Source organism: Oncorhynchus nerka, linkage group LG24, assembly GCF_034236695.1.
Source record: "Oncorhynchus nerka isolate Pitt River linkage group LG24, Oner_Uvic_2.0, whole genome shotgun sequence".
In the NCBI taxonomy this organism is placed as follows: Eukaryota; Metazoa; Chordata; class Actinopteri; order Salmoniformes; family Salmonidae; genus Oncorhynchus; species Oncorhynchus nerka.
In genome coordinates this window covers 58,044,960-58,062,189 of record NC_088419.1, presented here as the reverse complement: position 1 = coordinate 58,062,189, position 17,230 = coordinate 58,044,960, and the positions used below count along the sequence as shown (strand labels likewise).

At 41.7% G+C, this 17,230-nt stretch overlaps 1 protein-coding gene across 3 annotated transcripts; it reads left to right on the top strand.

The window, feature by feature from the left end:
- The first annotated feature begins 9,703 nt into the window (after window positions 1-9,703).
- Window positions 9,704-17,187, top strand: cirbpb (cold inducible RNA binding protein b). 3 transcript variants are annotated; one of them, XR_003860331.2, is made up of 8 exons: window positions 9,705-9,810; window positions 10,819-10,928; window positions 12,663-12,769; window positions 12,857-12,992; window positions 13,098-13,287; window positions 13,449-13,516; window positions 15,994-16,061; window positions 16,758-17,187. XR_003860331.2 is itself a non-coding variant. In XM_029632430.2 (7 exons), exons 2-7 carry the CDS (start codon window positions 10,829-10,831, stop codon window positions 13,961-13,963), a joined length of 615 nt encoding a protein of 204 aa, XP_029488290.1. In that variant the 5' UTR covers window positions 9,705-9,810; window positions 10,819-10,828; the 3' UTR covers window positions 13,964-14,913. The 3 variants fall into 3 exon arrangements, 2 of the variants coding, with proteins under 2 accessions (XP_029488289.1, XP_029488290.1); XM_029632430.2 differs by lacking the exons at window positions 15,994-16,061; window positions 16,758-17,187 and adding an exon at window positions 13,950-14,913; XM_029632429.2 differs by lacking the exons at window positions 15,994-16,061; window positions 16,758-17,187 and having other exon boundaries at window positions 9,704-9,810; window positions 13,449-13,943.
- Window positions 17,188-17,230: the final 43 nt, after the last annotated feature.

Sequence of the window (17,230 nt, the reverse complement as noted above, 5' to 3'; positions counted from 1 at the left end):
CTTGGTGAACTTAGGAGTTTCAAAATAAACCTTTTTGCAATAATTCACAAGGACAACACAATCTTGAGTATCCATGTAAACATTTATTTCAACATTGTGAAATATTCAAATCAATTGATTTAGGGGTTTGAGCATGTCATACTGCATGCAAGTTCCTCAATGTACGGGTGTCACTATCTTCACAGACAGATGCATCCCAGACAAAGTACACAGGATAGAGGGGCTCAGTGAACGGGGTCTGGACTCTGTGGAGGAAGATCATTCTGTCAGATGTTGAAGAAGGACAGAGTTCTTGCACTGCGGTCCAGGTACACTCCCAATACTACTATTGAGGGGCGGTAAACAAGTGGGCCTATGGCAGTAGTCTTCATATTATTGTGCCAGAAAACCCAGCCACTGCAATGACTCTCCAAACCCCAGAACTGATCACTGCCTCCAAACCTCTCCTGCAGATCCATTTCTATGAGACAGCTAGAGAAACACGGTCCCCGTAGCAGGTTCCAGACAGACCTTCTCTACACAGCACCTGGGGTGAGTGGTAAATCTGTATAAGTGACAAGGAACAGATTTGGCCTCCCAACTCCAAGTCACCTCTCTGTCCCCCTCAGACAGATACCGTACACGTTTTTATTAGCTGTGTGTGTGTGTGTGTGTGTGTGTACTTACAGGTTCTTCCGTCCCTTAGCAGTTTGATATAGGTCACATGGACCATGACTATTTCTTGCACATGCTCACACGCACATCCTCACTCAAATGGGCACAAGCACACACATACACAGAGCCATGCACAGATTTCACACACCGCACACACACACACACACACACACAAACACGGATAGTCTGTCTGAGTTAAGCATGACTCACCTCCTCTTCACCTGGAGTACTGCCAACCCTCTCCAGCCTCCACCCCCTTCATTTGCGTGAGCCCTTCAATTCACTCCAGCTCCACTGTAGAGAATTTCAATAATTACTATTAGCTTTAATCACTAGTCTTACACTTAGGGGTAGGGACCGCAGCATGTCCCTGAACATACTTCAACACACTTAATACATTGATTTATTGCATTGAGCCTGCTGTGAATGGGCTTTCTAAGGTGAGTGGGGAAAAAATGCAAAGCCTTTTCCAGGATATGCCTACATCTCAAAAACAATGGATCAAGTTAGCTTTATAATAACAAGTGAAAATGACCAGTGCAGTGTTGAAATCGGGGAAGTGTAGCATCCAAGGCATCAGCTGTGGTCTCCACATAATGACAGAATTAGAGGTCTACTAATAGCTTTGACTAGTCACGGCACAGCACCACTTGGGAGAATCTTTGGGGAAATTATCCAATTTCCACCATGGAAGATCTATAAAGCAGAGAGGACACTGAAAGGACCCCCCTCTCCCTCCCTAATCCATATTGCCCCCGGAGACACATGTTTCGAGACTCCTACACATCTCCACACCACCATCACCACCACTATCCGTCCACCTCCACAAGCAGCATGTGGACAAACCCAGAATAACAATGTGATCTTTTTTACCTCTTAAAGAGACATGGCCATGGTTTGCGTCAGGAGCTGCTATTTCAGCTGTGTATCTGGACGTTTTCAACGTTGATAGATGTATTCTTCTCTTCTGTGAGGTGTGGTCAGTATAATACAGCTTAAAGGGGGAGCAAATGTGAAAGGCATGCTATCTGTGTGATTGGTGCTTGTACTTTTGTTACATACAGTGACTTCTGATTGTACAACGTTCTTGAATTGCAGTGGCATTTGTATCCCTTTGCAACTGTGAAAAACTTTAAAATGGACAAATACACTGAACAAAAATATAAACACAACATGTCAAGTGTTGATCCCATGTTTCATGAGCTGAAATAAAAGATTCCAGAAATGTTCCATACTCACAAAAAAAACATATTTCTCTCAAATGTTGTGCACAAATTTGTTTACATCCCATTTCTCCCTTTCCAAGATAATCCATCCACCTGACAGGTGTGGCATATCAAGAAGCTGATTAAACAGCTGGGGACAATAAACGGCCAATCTAAAATGTGCCGTTTTGTCACACAACACATTGACACAGAGGGAGCATGCAATTGGCATGCTGACTGCAGGAATGTCCACCAGATCTGTTGCCAGATAATTTAATGTTAATTTCTCTATCATAAGCCGACCTCCAACGTTGTTTTAGAGAATTTGGCAGTACGTCCAACCGGCCTCACAATCGCAGGCCACGTGTAACCACGCCATCCCCGGACCTCCACATCCAGCTTCTTCACCTGCAGAGACCAGCCACGTGGACAGCTGAGGAAACTGTCAGAAAACCGTCTTAGGAAAGCTCATCTGCGTGCTTGTTGTCCTCACCAGGGTCTTGACCTGACTGCAGTTTGGCGTAGTAACCGACTTCAGTGGGCAAATGCTTACATTCGATGGCTACTGGCACGCTGGCAAAGTGTGCTCCTCACGGATGAATCCGATTACATCTGCCGATTACAACTAGTGGCAGACAGCCTGTATGGCGTCGTGTGGGTGAGCAGTTTGCTGATGTTGACATTGACATTGTGAGCAGAGTGCCCCATGGTGGAGGTGGGGTTATGGTATTGACAGGCATAAGCTATCCACAACAACACAATTGCATTGTATCGATAGCAATATAAATGCAAAAAGATACCGTGACGAGATCCTGAGGCCCATTGTAGTGCCATTAATTTTCCGCCATCACCTCATGTTACAGCATGATAATGCGCAGCCCCATGTTGCAAGGATCTGTACACATTTCCTGGAAGCTGAAAATGTCCAAGTTCTTCCATGGCTTGCATACTCACCAGACATGTCATCCATTGAGCATGTTTGGGATGCTCTGGATCGGCGTGTATGACAGCGTGTTCAAGTTCCCGCCAATATCCAGCAACTTCGCAAAGCCATTGAGGAAGAGTGGGATAACATTCAACAGGCCACAATCAACGGCCTGATCAACTCTATGCGAAGGAGATGTGTCGCACTGCATGAGGCAAATGGTGGTCACACCAGATACTGACTTGTTTTCTGATCCACGTCCCTACCTTTTTGCGTGACCAACAGATGCATATCTGTAAATGTTATGTTTATTCATTGTTTGATTAAAGTACTGGGGGTAAGCAAATTGGCATGTCCCAGTAGTGATGTGTAGAGTTGTAGTGACAAGTGACAAGGGATTAAGAGATATATTATTTTGAATGCAGTAAAGTGAACAAAAATATTGAATATATTGTAAGAATCTATAAAAACAAAGGAGGCTATTAATTAAAATAACTATTTTTATCCCTCAGTTTTATGTCATAGGTAAATGTTAAAGCCTTGTTAATCACTCATTACAAAGACATACAATGATCTTGAGCATTCCTTCCCGTGGCAAACTGTTATTGGCTAATCACACCCTTTTAGTACGACATAAATTTGAGGATTCCATTGATAATTGGTGTGTCTAAATCAAAGTGTCACTTGGTTTTAGTCAATTTTAATTAACGTTAATTACATTGTTAGCAAAAATGATTAATCATATCACCTCAGTAAATTATTTTTAAAGGGTTTAAAGACCTTATATTAGAGAATATGTGGCCTCCGTTTAAGAAAATCCTTGATAACCTAAACATTTGAATTGGTGTTACCATCGGAATGATTTTGCCGTATTAGCTGATTTAAACACACATAAATGATGTTCATTTTCCCCAAAATGCCATGCCCAAATGCCACCGCAATTCAAGAATGACCATTGCGATCCTATTTTAGCAGAGGTCTTGTTTTTTCTTTCGTCATCCGTTTTGACTTGGCAGTGGAGCTCAGAACCAGAGCAGACAGTTCTGTTGTGTGGGATAATCAGTATGAGTTAAGCAACACATATGGCAGCTAAGCCTGAACACATCCAGGTTCACACAGCCTCTGCAATGCTGCATTCACATAATAGCAATCAACATCTAACAGAGAATCCACTGCCAGGACACAGCACTATCTGCTGCAGTCAATAAACTTCTGGAAGAACTGGTCCAGGCAGCTGGCACTTACAGCAACCCCCTACATCTGACTGTATGTTAGTGCAGCTATACTAGAATGAAACATTCTGTTAATTTCATCTGCATTCCATTCCATTAATTGAGGTTGCACAGACACACATACTAATACATAAGTTTAAATGTGCACGTTTTGTGGCATTCATCACTCTTCTCTCACATTAGTTGAATTATTACTAATGTTTTGGGGTCCTGAGTGAATAATGGGACATTGTGAACCAGCCTATAGCTGAGAGAGAGAGAGTATGAGGAGGCGGTGAAGCAGTCAGCATTGGGTGGAAAACCGTGGTAACGAACAGGAAGCCGCAGAGCGTGTAGGAGGTAAGGCAGAGGATAGCAGCACTCACGTTGGCCCGGCAGCTCTGGTATTTATAGCCTGGCTGTGGTCGGCACCAATATGCTCCTCTGTCTTGTGTAGTGCAAGAACAGCAACATTGGAGGGGCTGCAAAACTGTCAATCTGATCAGACAGTTCTGGTGAATAGGTGTTTTGAATGGCATGCTTATCTCTGGCTTGTTTTATTCTGTTTGGTCCCTTTGCCTTTGGTTTGTAGACTTAATGTAGCCTACATACAGTAGCTTTGGCTTATTTCAGAGAACAAGTGAAAATGTAAAATCCCTATCTTCAGGAAACATGCCCCCCAGGTATACCTCCATTGTCTCACGTCCATGTGCACCTCATGGTGCCATCCCAGACCACAATGCAGCGAATTGAGAAGTAGCGCCCTGACTCAAATCACAAATAAATTAAAGGGGAAACTGGCTTGTTCTGCTCACAGTTCGTCCTTTCTCTCATTTGAAACAAAGCAGATGTCCTTTCTTGGGTTAGTTTAATATTTGCTCGAACTCAGGTTCCTGCAACTGTCAGTCTAACTCTTACACCAAGTGTAGTCAAAATAACATGACAATAATACCACACGTCTTAAGAGAATGATTGAAAATACAGTAGACCTAGCCTACCCACAAGATTTTATTTTATTTGACCTACTTGTCCACAACAGGGTGGTTATGATGTGAACTATACTGTTGCTTTACCGCCACCCACTGGACTGCGGAGAAACTACTCGAGGCATGCATACACACAACTTTAGTTATTTATTCATGACTCACACAGATGCTCATAAACAGGGAGGGGAAGGGAGGATGACGCAATGCAGAAAGAATGGCGCCAAGTGCAAACCGTAAAAACCTTAGTCTCCCGAATACAAGCCTACTAATCTCACGTATGAATCAACAATGGGAGTGATGTTTACATGCTCCTCTCCAAAAAAACTCAAGATGGAATTGGTTAGTGAAGAGCTCGAAATGTCCACATCATCAGCCACAAGAAGCTGGGCACTTTTAACTCAGTCAAAGAAACCAAACGTGGACTTGTGTTGATGTTCTGTGTGTCCTCCGCCCAGAAAGAATTAGTGTTGATGTTCTGTGTGTCCTCCGCCCAGAAATAATTAGTGTTGATGTTCTGTGTGTCCTCCGCCCAGAAATAATTAGTGTTGATGTTCTGTGTGTCCTCCGCCCAGAAATAATTAGTGTTGATCTTCTGTGTGTCCTCCGCCCAGAAATAATTTGTGTTGATGTTCTATGTGTCCTCCGCCCAGAAAGAATTAGTGTTGATGTTCTGTGTGTCCTCCGCCCAGAAATAATTAGTGTTGATCTTCTGTGTGTCCTCCGCCCAGAAATAATTAGTGTTGATGTTCTGTGTGTCCTCCGCCCAGAAATAATTAGTGTTGATCTTCTGTGTGTCCTCCGCCCAGAAATAATTAGTGTTGATGTTCTGTGTGTCCTCCGCACAGAAAGAATTAGCACTTCATGCTAGGATATGTTATCCAATGAGAGCTTTTGCTCCTGATCCACTGCAGTATTTTAGCTGTCAAACTTATGGTAATGTTGCAGAAGTGTGTAGGAGGGAGATTCTGAGATTTAAGTGTGCAGGAGGGCAAAGGCCAAAGGAGGGTTTTGTTTCAGTAGAAAAAGCTGTATGTCAATTGTGGGGGTGATCATGTTGCTGATCAGAAATGTCTGGTGCGAGAGAGATAGTTTGAGGTTGCCAGGGTTCGAGCAGTGAAGAAAGTGTCATGTTGAGGCAGTGAGGAAAGTAGATGGATGATGTGCAAAGGGTGAGGGAGACTGAGAGGATCCCTGTAAGTAGTAGTAGGCCAGTACAGAGTGACTCAAAGAGTCATAAAACAAAATGCAATTCCATTCCCCAATATTAAACATATTTTCACATGACCCTCCCCTTGTACTGTAAAATAAATTGAACATCCTCTCCCTGCTTAGAATGACCTCAAAATTATGTGTATGACCAAAAACAACAATAACTGTAGCGACCCTGTGTTTACCAATGTGGATATGGCCACTTCAGTATGCTTTTGTGGCACCGTCGATGCCACACAGGGCTACAGGTCAGAATATTGAGTTTGTGGACCTCCACAGACAAGCTCACTCTCCCAGCCTGTTTCATTACTTCACTATCAGAGCCGACTGCAGACAATTATCAGCTAGGGGGAATCAGATTTTATACATTTTGATTCAATATTTACAATGATATAAAATATATGCAACTAATTAACTTACAATTCTTGCAAGCTTGTTGGGCTGGTAACTTATTCTTTAGATGTTTGGGAATCCTGGTGAACCATGATGTGCACAATCAAAGTGACATTGGACTAGCTCAATTGCCAGAGTCTTTAGGGTGTCTATAGCGAAGTTTCCATCCAATTTGCGACAGATTTTCATGGGAATATTCTAAAATCTTCATAAAAACATTTCAGAGTTTCATTTAGGAAAATTAAGCGCTGATTTTAAGACATTTGAGATATTGACCGGACATCCATATGCATTCAGATCGGACCTGGAGCAGACAGCTCCATTAATAAACGAGGGATGTTGGCCAAATGAGCCAGATTAACGTGTCCTTAAAAACAGCTATAACAATGACAAAAAACACTATTCTTAAAATAATAATGGTCCACCTGTAAGAGATTTGAGTACTAAATGTATCAGGGCATTGCATACATAGGCATATAGGCTTAGGTGTCCACTGTATGATATAAATATTTTAATAAATATATATACAGTGCATTCGGAAAAGCATTCAGACCCGTTGACTTTTTTCACATTTTGTTACGTCACAGTCTTGCTCAAAATTGATTCAAATATGTTTTTTCCTCATCAATCTACACACAAAATCCCATAATGACAAAGCGAAAACAAGGGTTTTAGAAATGTTTGCAAATGTATATAAAAAAACAAAAAACAGAAATACCTTATTTACGTACACTACTGTTTGAAATTTTGGGGTCACTTAGAAATGTCCTTGTTTGTGAAAGAAAAACGTTTTTTTTTGTCCATTAAAATAACATCAAATTGATCAGAAATACAGTGTAGACATTGTTAACATAATAAATGTATATTGTAGCTGGAAACAGCTGATTTTTAATGGAATATCTACATAGGTGTACAGAGGCCCATTACCAGCAACCATCACTCCTGTGTCCCAATGGCATGTTGTGTTAGCTAATCCAAGTTTATCATTTTAAAAGGCTAATTGATAATTAGAAAACCCTTTTACAATTGTTAGCACAGCTTAAAACTGTGGTGCTGATTAAAGAAGCAATAAAACGGGCCTTTTTTAGACTAGTTGAGTATTTGGAGCATCATCATTTGTGGGTTCGATTACAGGCTCAAAATGGCCAGAAACAAAGGACTTTCTTCTGAAACTCGTCAATCTATTTCTGTTCTGAGAAATGAAGGCTATTACATGTGAGACATTGCCAAGACACTGAAGATCCCGTACAACGCTGTGTACTACTCCCTTCACAGAACAGCGCAAAGTGGCTCTAAACAGAATAGAAAGAAGAGTGGGAGGCCCCAGTGCACAACTGAGCAAGAGGACAAGTACAAAGTACAAGGCTGTAACGTAACAAAATGTGGAAAAACGGAATACTTGCCGAATGCACTGTATATAGCCTATATAAAGGAAGGGAAGCTTAGGCCTAACCCCAGAGAGATAGAGAGAGATATGCCAGGGGCATGCTTCAACACCGAGATGTCTTTATGCCAGATGGCTACTGCGACTGCGATTTAGACGTACAGAAGGAGGCTAATTCATAAAAATGATATCTAAATGTTTTTTTATAAAAGACTAGCGTTATATTGTTAGACTATAAGAGTAACTCTGGTAGGCCTGAAACAGACTTCCTCACCTCAAGTGTTGAGCCAGTTGGAGCGCTGGGGCACACTGCCTTCATATCATAGCCCTGCAGTAGCTAAAGTTTAATAATAGCCACACCATACCAAGCCTTCACAAACGTTTCTAAACTGTATTATGGTAATATAAAAAGTAAGTCAAGCCATTGTTTATAGGGAAAAAATGAGTAGAAAGGTGAATGTAAACCAGGGTCAAAACACACTACACACTGCTCAATAAAAAATAAATATTTTGGACCACTGACCCCCTCCTCAGTCAATTTAGATGTCCTTTACTACATGCCTCACGCACTATATGTGGTTCTTCTGGCCCACACTACGCACAGTTGCGGTAATGCACCAATGTTGGATACCAACCGCACAAAAAAAAACATTAAAGGAGGCCGCTAGCTAGGGGACACCGGTACAGTAGTATTTTCACAACTGAAAACACAAGGACGGAGGATGGACATTTTCCAAATGAGAAAACCCTAGCGTCCTTTTCCCCCGCCTGCTTAACACAGCTTTCCCACAGTTCTGGTAACGTTACGGCGAGGGAAGTAGCTAGCTAGTGTAGCCAATCCAACTCTGCGTGGCACTATAAAATAAAAAATAACACAATTTTGGGGAAAATTTGGCAAAGGGTAAAGTCTACAAAACGCAGTCCACTCTGTTACAGATTCTAGTTTTGGAAAAAGAAGACTATGGCTATCAAATGTTTCATCAATCATTTATTTTTGCAAAATGTCGTCCAAAATCCATCTTGCTCCGTCTTCTCCCACTGCCGGCCAATGGGCTTCCTATCATCACCATATTTGGTAGTGAGTGGAAACGCCAAACGGATGCTTCACATTTATACATCCGGTGCAGTATCTACCTAGTCTGGCACATCAAATCGTATTTGTCACATGCGCCGTGAAATGCTTACTTTATATGCCCTTAACAAACAATGCAGTTCAAGAAATAGAGTTAAGAAAATATTTACTAAATAAACTAAAGTGAGGTCAATATAAAAAGGCTGGATGCCCATTTGATTAATTGTTCAGCAGACTTATGGCTTGGGGGTAGAAGTTAATTAAGGAGCCTTTTGGTCCTAGACTTGGCGCTCCGGTACCGCTTGCAATGACTTGGGTGACTGGAGTCTTTGATCATTGTTTGGGCCTTCCTCTGACACCGCCTAGTATATAAATCCTGGATGTCAGGAAGCTTGGCTCTAGTGATGTATTGGGCCATACGCACTGCCCTCTGTAGCGCCTTTACGGTCAAGATGCCGAGCAGTTGCCATACTAGGATGGTGCAGCTGTAGAACATTTTGAGGATCTGGGGACCCATGCCAAATCTTTTCAGTCTCCTGAACTGTCTTGGTGTGTTTGGCAGTGGGCGCTGAATGTAAGCATGTAATAACAGCGGTCTGCAGGTAGATCCTTTTTTTGTGAACAAAATGTGCAATTCACACTCTGACCTGTGAAAAGCAGCAATACCCAACAAAGCGTCTAGTATACCGGAAGACCACACGAAGAAGAAGAAGAGCTCATAAACAGGAGCCATTTTAACATCTTTCTCAGACGGCGCCAAACTACACAGAGGTGAGTAGAGAGCCACCCAATTCTAACAATTAGTGGGGGAAACATAGGCCTACTAAAATTGCAATGTTCATTTCGACCTTGCAGTTTGCGTTCCTATGGGAAGTTATTGTCTTTGACAAATTACTTGCTAGCCAACGTTAGCTAGCTCTGCAATTTAGACAAGCTAACGTTTACTAGTCGATTGAGAATAGATTAACGTTAGCCTTTGATTAACGTTACTCGACCCCAGTTCGCATGTAACTTGTCCTTCAACCTTACTCTTTTGAGTGACAATTTTATTCGTATTTTCACTATTTGACGTTACAACTGGATGTTATTCCAAAGTATAAAAGCAGCATTAACTAGCAAACGTCAGTTACTACATTCCCTACAAAATGGCCGTTCGCTACAGTACGGTAATGCACGCTGCTAGCCAGCAATCCCGTCGCCTACGATAGCTGGCTACCATTTTTACACTGCGTGGCAAGTAATTTTACTTACTGCCGTTCTTTTAATACGGTAGTTTACGTTGCAGGGTGGGCAATATCTGGCCAAGGCCATGTGTACCGAGTGGCTTGAAATGGCTAATTTGACTGGTTTGGCCTGCTAACGTTGGCTAGTTAACTGGTCTGGCTTTGTTTGAGACGGGGAGCTGTGGGTGTTTGTCTAGCGTCGCTATCTAGTTAGTTAATCGCCATCTTTGAGAATTTCCAACATTCCCGTGTAAATAGCTAGTTAAATTGGCCAGCTAAATTATACATTCTGCGTAGCTAGGTAGTTAACTTTGCTGCACGGGTTAAAACATGGCTACTCCACGCATTTGAAAATGAACCGATGGGTGGAAGAAAATGGCGTGCCATCGCTTAAAATGTATGGTATCTCGTGGTGCCATCCGCATGTGAAAGCCAGTTGGTGCTTTTCTAACATTTTTTTACAGGACTTGGTCACCTTCAAACAGCGAGCATGTGTTGCCATGCTCAGATTTATGAACTATGTTTGCAGGTCATACTCTTAATTTTTCCCTTCTAGATAATCCAAGATGTCTGACGAGGGGAAGCTTTTTGTTGGAGGATTGTGTTTTGACACCGATGAAACTTCACTGGAAGAGGCGTTTTCAAAATATGGAAACATCGCTAAAGGTATGTTGCATCCAGATCAGGGATTTTTTAGCCATTGTAATCTTTGGGCCAGCCGGATTAAAATAAAGAGAATTACAATCTGGGTGGGAAAAACGTGTGAAATTAAATGACTAAACTGGACCTATATATTTTTCAATCTGATAACAATCACCAATATATCTAGTCAGTGAATTTAATTCCAAAACTACAATGACACATTAGCCATGGGAAAATGCACTTAATGTGGCGTTAATGGTTCAAAGGTGACTTTGGTTCTGCTGTTATACTTTGTATTCAATGTTATAGAACAGCTTTTAATGAATATGTTCAGGATTTACCATTGATCTTATTTAAGTGACAAGGGTTGTGGACAGTTGAATGACAATTCCCCCCCATCACATTTTGTCCAATATCTTAAGATTTGGTTGTACATATAATGAAATTCAAGGTGATAGAACACATAATTCAAATAAAATATACTTTTATGAAATTAATATGCGTATTAGCAGTACGTGAGGAATTACAGTAACTTAATTAAGCTCAATTTTAAGTTATGGTGGGCATGTTCACAAATCTTAATGCGAAATGATTTGTAACAATTTCTGTAATTTGTATACTGTTTGAAGAATAATAGTAAATCCGCCCAATGTTTGTTTAATGCATGAAATAATTGATGTAAATGCATGTAAAAACAAATGTTTTCTGGTCTTATCTGATATAGGTTACACTCCAGAACACATTTCCTCGTGTAATTTTTTTTTGGGGGGGGAGAACAATCTGTTCCTTGTAGTGAATCTTTTATTCAAGGTGTTTGTATGGGCAAATAGTGGTAACCTCAAACATTTTTGTTTGAACACATTGGTTTTCATGCTCTAGGACACCAACAAGACTCGTCTGAAGTTGGTACAGCCTCTTTTGCTGACTTCCGTATGTAGTGTCTCCGGTTTTAGAAGCACACTAATATACCTTATTGGAAAGCTGAGACTCTCACGAACACAATGGTGCTCTCCGTTTTGCTCTGATGCCTACAAGCCTAGTCTGAAAGTCCATGCTATCAGTCATAAGATAAATGGGGTGTGTAAAAATAGATCTTTTTCCTGATCCATCTTATGGATCATCTTATCTCCAGACACTTAATTCAATGAATGAAATAAACATTTGAAATGATTTCAATCCAAGGATGACACATGTGCTCAGGACTTCCCCAATACTACTTAGCAATATGTCACATCGAGCTTAGTCTGGTAGGTTGAGGGATACCTTCCGCCAATGGTGAGGATTAGTACCAATTTTGCAGGTTTCACCAAAGGGTTGTCCCACAGTTCAACCATAGCAAGTCACTTGCTGTTCATTTGGGCTCATATAACATACATTTCATGAAGTACAGTATTGATACTTTTGGTCATGGGTAACTACTGCATGTGTTCAAATGATTTATGCATTTTGATGCCTAATTGGCATTTAGTGATAATGGATTTGTTTACTGCTGTTTGTAGAATTCTTGCATAACGTCAGTGTCTCGTCACTTAACATTTACACACAAATTCTCTCAGCGCCATAACAGAATGTATATAATTGCAGTAAACAAGTTGAGAATCTCTGCTTATGGCAAAATTATTAGTTTAAATGGAACAAAAGTTGAATTGTTGCTGACCACTCCCCTTTTGAGCCAGAAAAAATATTTGGTTTCTACTTGTGTAGTCTAGTGGACTTAGGCCATATTGTGTCAATATTTAGTGGGTGGTTTTGTTTCAGTCGACGTTGTCAGAGATCGTGAGACGCAGAGATCCAGGGGTTTCGGCTTTGTGACTTTTGAAAACCCAGAAGATGCCAAAGACGCAATGGCTGCAATGAATGGCAAGGTGAGGGGATGGTTTCCCAGAATCATGAATATCTTTGACTGATGCGAATCATTGGTATTATAGATGTTTTTTCGCCCTCTTGTTTAGTCGGTCGATGGCAGGATGATTCGTGTGGATGAAGCTGGCAAATCAGGAGGAAGATCTGACCGCGGGGGTGGCTTCAGGGGCGGTTCTGGTGGTTTCAGGGGCGGTTCTGGTGGCTTCAGAGGAGGCAGAGGAAGAGGTAAGTGGTTAGCGTCATTTTGCTCCACGTCACACCCCTCCTTTTTAGTGTTACTTGCTCCAAAGTGAAGGTCCTTTGACTGAAATCCTCTTAATTTTGTCCTAGGTGGTGGAGGTTATGGTGGGGGAGAAAGAAGCTATGGTGGGGATCGCAGTTATGGCGGCGATCGCAGTTATGGCGGGGACCGCAGTTATGGGGGTGGTGGGGACCGCAGCTATGGGGGTGGCTACAGGAGTGGTGGTGGTGGAGGAGGATACTCCTCTGGGGGTGGCAGCGGAGGTTACAGAGAGGCCAGGTAAGAATGTTGCATGGTTTAGTTCTTAAGTGATCAGTCTCTTAGGTAGCTTAAATACTATGCTATTAAAACAAAGTTATTTCTAGGATAATCATGTACCTGAGCCGACATGTATTTTCCTTGGTTTCCGTTAACCGGCTTTCATTTGTCCCCCTTTTTAGGAGTGGAGGAGAAGGTGGTTATGGTGGCCGCTCTGGGGGATCCTACAGAGACAGCTATGACAGCTATGGTGAGTATAAAGATGTAGCCTAGTTGTTGCCATGATCTCACTGTTAGTACGAACTAGAAATGTTTAGGAGGAACTGGACATGATTGCATAGACTCCCAGAACGACCCCTGTAAGACTGTTGCTCAGAAACCGAAAGCTTGTGCCCTCTTGGATTAGTATGTTAAAATACTCATGTCTGCTCAAAGAATCAAACATTTCTTTGAAACGATGGATATCCAGCCCTCTACCACCCTATCCAAAAGCAGAAAGACATTCCTAGATTTTTTTCACTCAGTTTCTTTTGAAGAGGCATAGATTCTTTCAATGCCCTTGTCCTGGTGCTTTCCTGTTGCAATGATAACTGTGGCACAAAATATAAATGGGATCTAGTCTACTGTGAGAAATGTCAGAATGCTGCAGTGCCTTTACACTTGTGCCTACTTCTTGTCCTCAGCTACACACGAGTAAAAACAAAAACAAACTTCCTGATTGCAAGATCGTCCCATCGCTGGCTGTTTTTTTAAAGATGCGCTCTTCGAAGACTTTTTTTTTTCTGTTTGTGGTATCTGGTTCTAGTGTTTTCTTTAACAAATCAGCATCTTTAGTCCTTTTTTATCGTGTTGAAAGTATTCTTCAGGATCTCTGTCCTCATGGCAGTAACTGAAATCCTGTAGCATTTAATTACTGTAAGCCTTGATGCTCAGTAAGGGTCTGAGTACCTTAAGCTCAATATGCCCTCCTGTTGCAGGGAGAATGCACTGGGAGAAAATCAAATTTGATAATTTTATAAAAATGCCTTTGTTTGCAATTAAACCTGTTTCTACTGTTGAATCGTAACCTGTTCAACACAGCCTGATAGCTTCTAAGACAAATTCAATCTTGACGATGTTCCTGCTCAATCGAAAGACTCAAATATCAGTAGCGACATGTTTCCATTTAATCTCATTTTTAACTGGAGTTGTAGTGAATTCTGGTCTTTAAAAAATGAAATCTATGAAATTTACACTAGAAGCTGGAAAAGCTGTGATTGTGCTCTAAAGACATGTTGCTCCTTCAGTTCTGTAATGCATTCCTTTAGTGTAGCAAGGTAGGAATGCTAAGTGGGAGCACTAGTTTCCAGCAGACCACCTTGATATTGCTAAAGATTTGTCAATACTCGGTATCCAAAGAGTGAATTACTTTGACTGGTGAACCTACTTCGGCTCTTTGGGCTGTATTCTAGGTGTTAGTTGCAGCCTTCTGCAGTTGGCCTAAGGTACTTTGCTCTTTGCAAACATGTGCATAATATGCTGATGGACTGAACGTTCACTCTCAATGTTACTTCAAGGATATGTGCTCTCTGTTCTGTTAACCAACACCTAAGATTTTTTTGTATATCCTGGCTTCATGAAGCCTATTAAACAACCCCGTTGAAAATGCTCTGATTTATTGTGCCTTCAAAGAACTATAGCCTGCTCACTAAGCCAGCTGAATGTTATGTAATGTCAGTGGTAGCGAGGGGTTTAGTAAGTGGGTTGAGTGAAATGATGGCATAGTCTGCTGGAAAGGGTATTCTGCAAAGCAGGATTTCATTATGAAAGGGTGGCTGGGTGTAAGTCTCATTTAGGAATATTGGGAGGTCCTCTGAATTAATACTCAAAACATGCTAAAGGGTCTACCCTGATGCTGAAGCTAGTCAATGTACGGGGGGGCTGGGGGTGTTGAAAGCAGAATAGAAATGAAATGTCATCCTGGTGCTGGCACTGGTTCTTTTATAACGCTTCATTGCGCCCAAGAGCTCTACTATCGTTTTGGAAATCAACAAAGTCCTTGGAGAATGAAGTGTTGTGCCTACCGACATGTGAATCCTCTCTGGTGAATGCTGCTCTCTTGGCTAGTTCATAAGTGGATATAGGCCAGTAATGTGAGGTAACGACTTTTGCTCTCCTGTTCGCATCCCTCAAACAGTTCTCATTTTGATGTCCATCTTATCTACCTTCAACTTTGCCCAAGCACCGCTGTCACTTCCTCAGGCCCTAGACGTTACTGTTCAATACCCAGAGTTGCATGAGAACGTCCAGTAAAGTATCCAGTTTTTGGAGAAACGTTTCACCCTGTCCCCCATTAGACCGAGGGGACTGCTAGAGCCTCAAATCAACATTGAGCTTTTGCAAATTCCATGAGCAGTCATTGCTAAAAAGTATCCCTAGTGTAAATCACAATATTCTAAGTTTGATCCATCTGTGAAACCAGTGTTTTGTACTGTTCTCCCAGTGATTGCAAAGTTGTCTTCATCTTAAATTCTAGACTCACCTTTTTTCTTGTCAAGTATCACTATGTACAGTTTAGTAAATGTCCAGCTTTCAAAACTTGTTAATATTGTCTAATGCTAAAAGTTAATGCTGTTCAACACATCTGTAGTTCTTTGCTAGCTTGATATTGATAAGCAAATGCATGCCTTGTCATTGTTGCCCTCAGACTGTACTACAAACTAATTACCCTTCTCGTTACACGATTAGGTTAAGCGTTGGATGTGAGCAACTAACTCGAGGCCTGACTGCAACTGGTTCCTGCCGATGCTTTCTAGGTGGGTGTCCTCTGGCATGTGTACTGAATGCCTTGCCGCTGAAGTCATAGGCCCCGTTTTGTGTTCCCCCTTGATTATGAAATCACTGATCTGACGTGAATGGATTGCTGAAAGCAGTGTTGTGGAACCCTACTTTTATCGGTGCTTTAGGCAGGTGCCTTTATCACTGCTCTATGGCCCCCACATGAATTGAAGTATGGAGGGTGTGTTCCTCTGCACAGGTGTGGCTAATGCCTGCCAGAACTACGCCTGTATTTTGCGTTTCAGTTAACTGTCAGTCGCCAGTGTGGCATGCAACCATTAGTGGATGCATGAATGCGTATTCAATCGTTTACAACCTACATTGTCCTCAGGTCAACTTCAGACAGTTGCGGCTGTCGAGATGGACTGTTTTAAGGGGCTTTAAGTCAGACCACCGAATCTTGCCATTCTTCCGGCAATGGATGACTCCCATTGGAGAGAAACCTTGCAGCAGACTAGTCAAGACTGATCTGCAAATCACCTTGAATAATAGATCATTACTCATTAGTGATAGTTCAGAAGCACCGACTTGACATTTTGTGCACCAGCCTCGACTATTAGCAGTAGCATATACTCTGCATGGTAAAACTGACTTGGTTTACAAATATAGCAGTGCTATGTACAATCATGTCACTTTACTGTTTCTTCTCGTGCTAATTGTGGCTTCTATTCCAGATTCAGCACAGGATGGCTTGCCCTGAAACGGCAAACTGCTCCTTGGGAGGTTGCTACCAGGAGAGATCTTGAAGGCTGAATTAGATGTGCTGCTGAACTGGACCTGGGGTGTAATTCAGCAGGATGCAGCGTCTTTGAAAGATGCGATGGAAATATGCCATGTAGAACAAACATTACACTCTGACAAGTATAGTAAGGAATCCTGTCTGCTTTATTCATGGCATTTCTATCTGCTTTAGACATTTGGCACCTGAACGTGGCCCTGACTCTGTCAAGACCAGCCTTAAAATTGGATTGGAAATCAAATCTGGTACCAACATGGACAATACTGTCATGTTTGCATGCTAATTAAATGCTGTATGCAGTGATGTGTATTCATGGATGCCAAAGGAAGCCAGGCTTCAAGAAATAAAATTCAAAACACATGTTAGTCTGTTTCAAATTGTTTCTTCAATTCCTCAGAAGTCGACTAT

Excerpts from the sequence above, each read along its gene's own strand:
- cirbpb (XM_029632429.2), top strand. The coding sequence starts at position 10,829 with ATGTCTGACGAGGGGAAGCTTTTTGTTGGAGGATTGTGTTTTGACACC. Across the intron at positions 12,770-12,856 it reads TGGCTGCAATGAATGGCAAG|TCGGTCGATGGCAGGATGAT; the intron begins GTGAGGGGATGG and ends CCTCTTGTTTAG. Across the intron at positions 12,993-13,097 it reads CAGAGGAGGCAGAGGAAGAG|GTGGTGGAGGTTATGGTGGG; the intron begins GTAAGTGGTTAG and ends ATTTTGTCCTAG.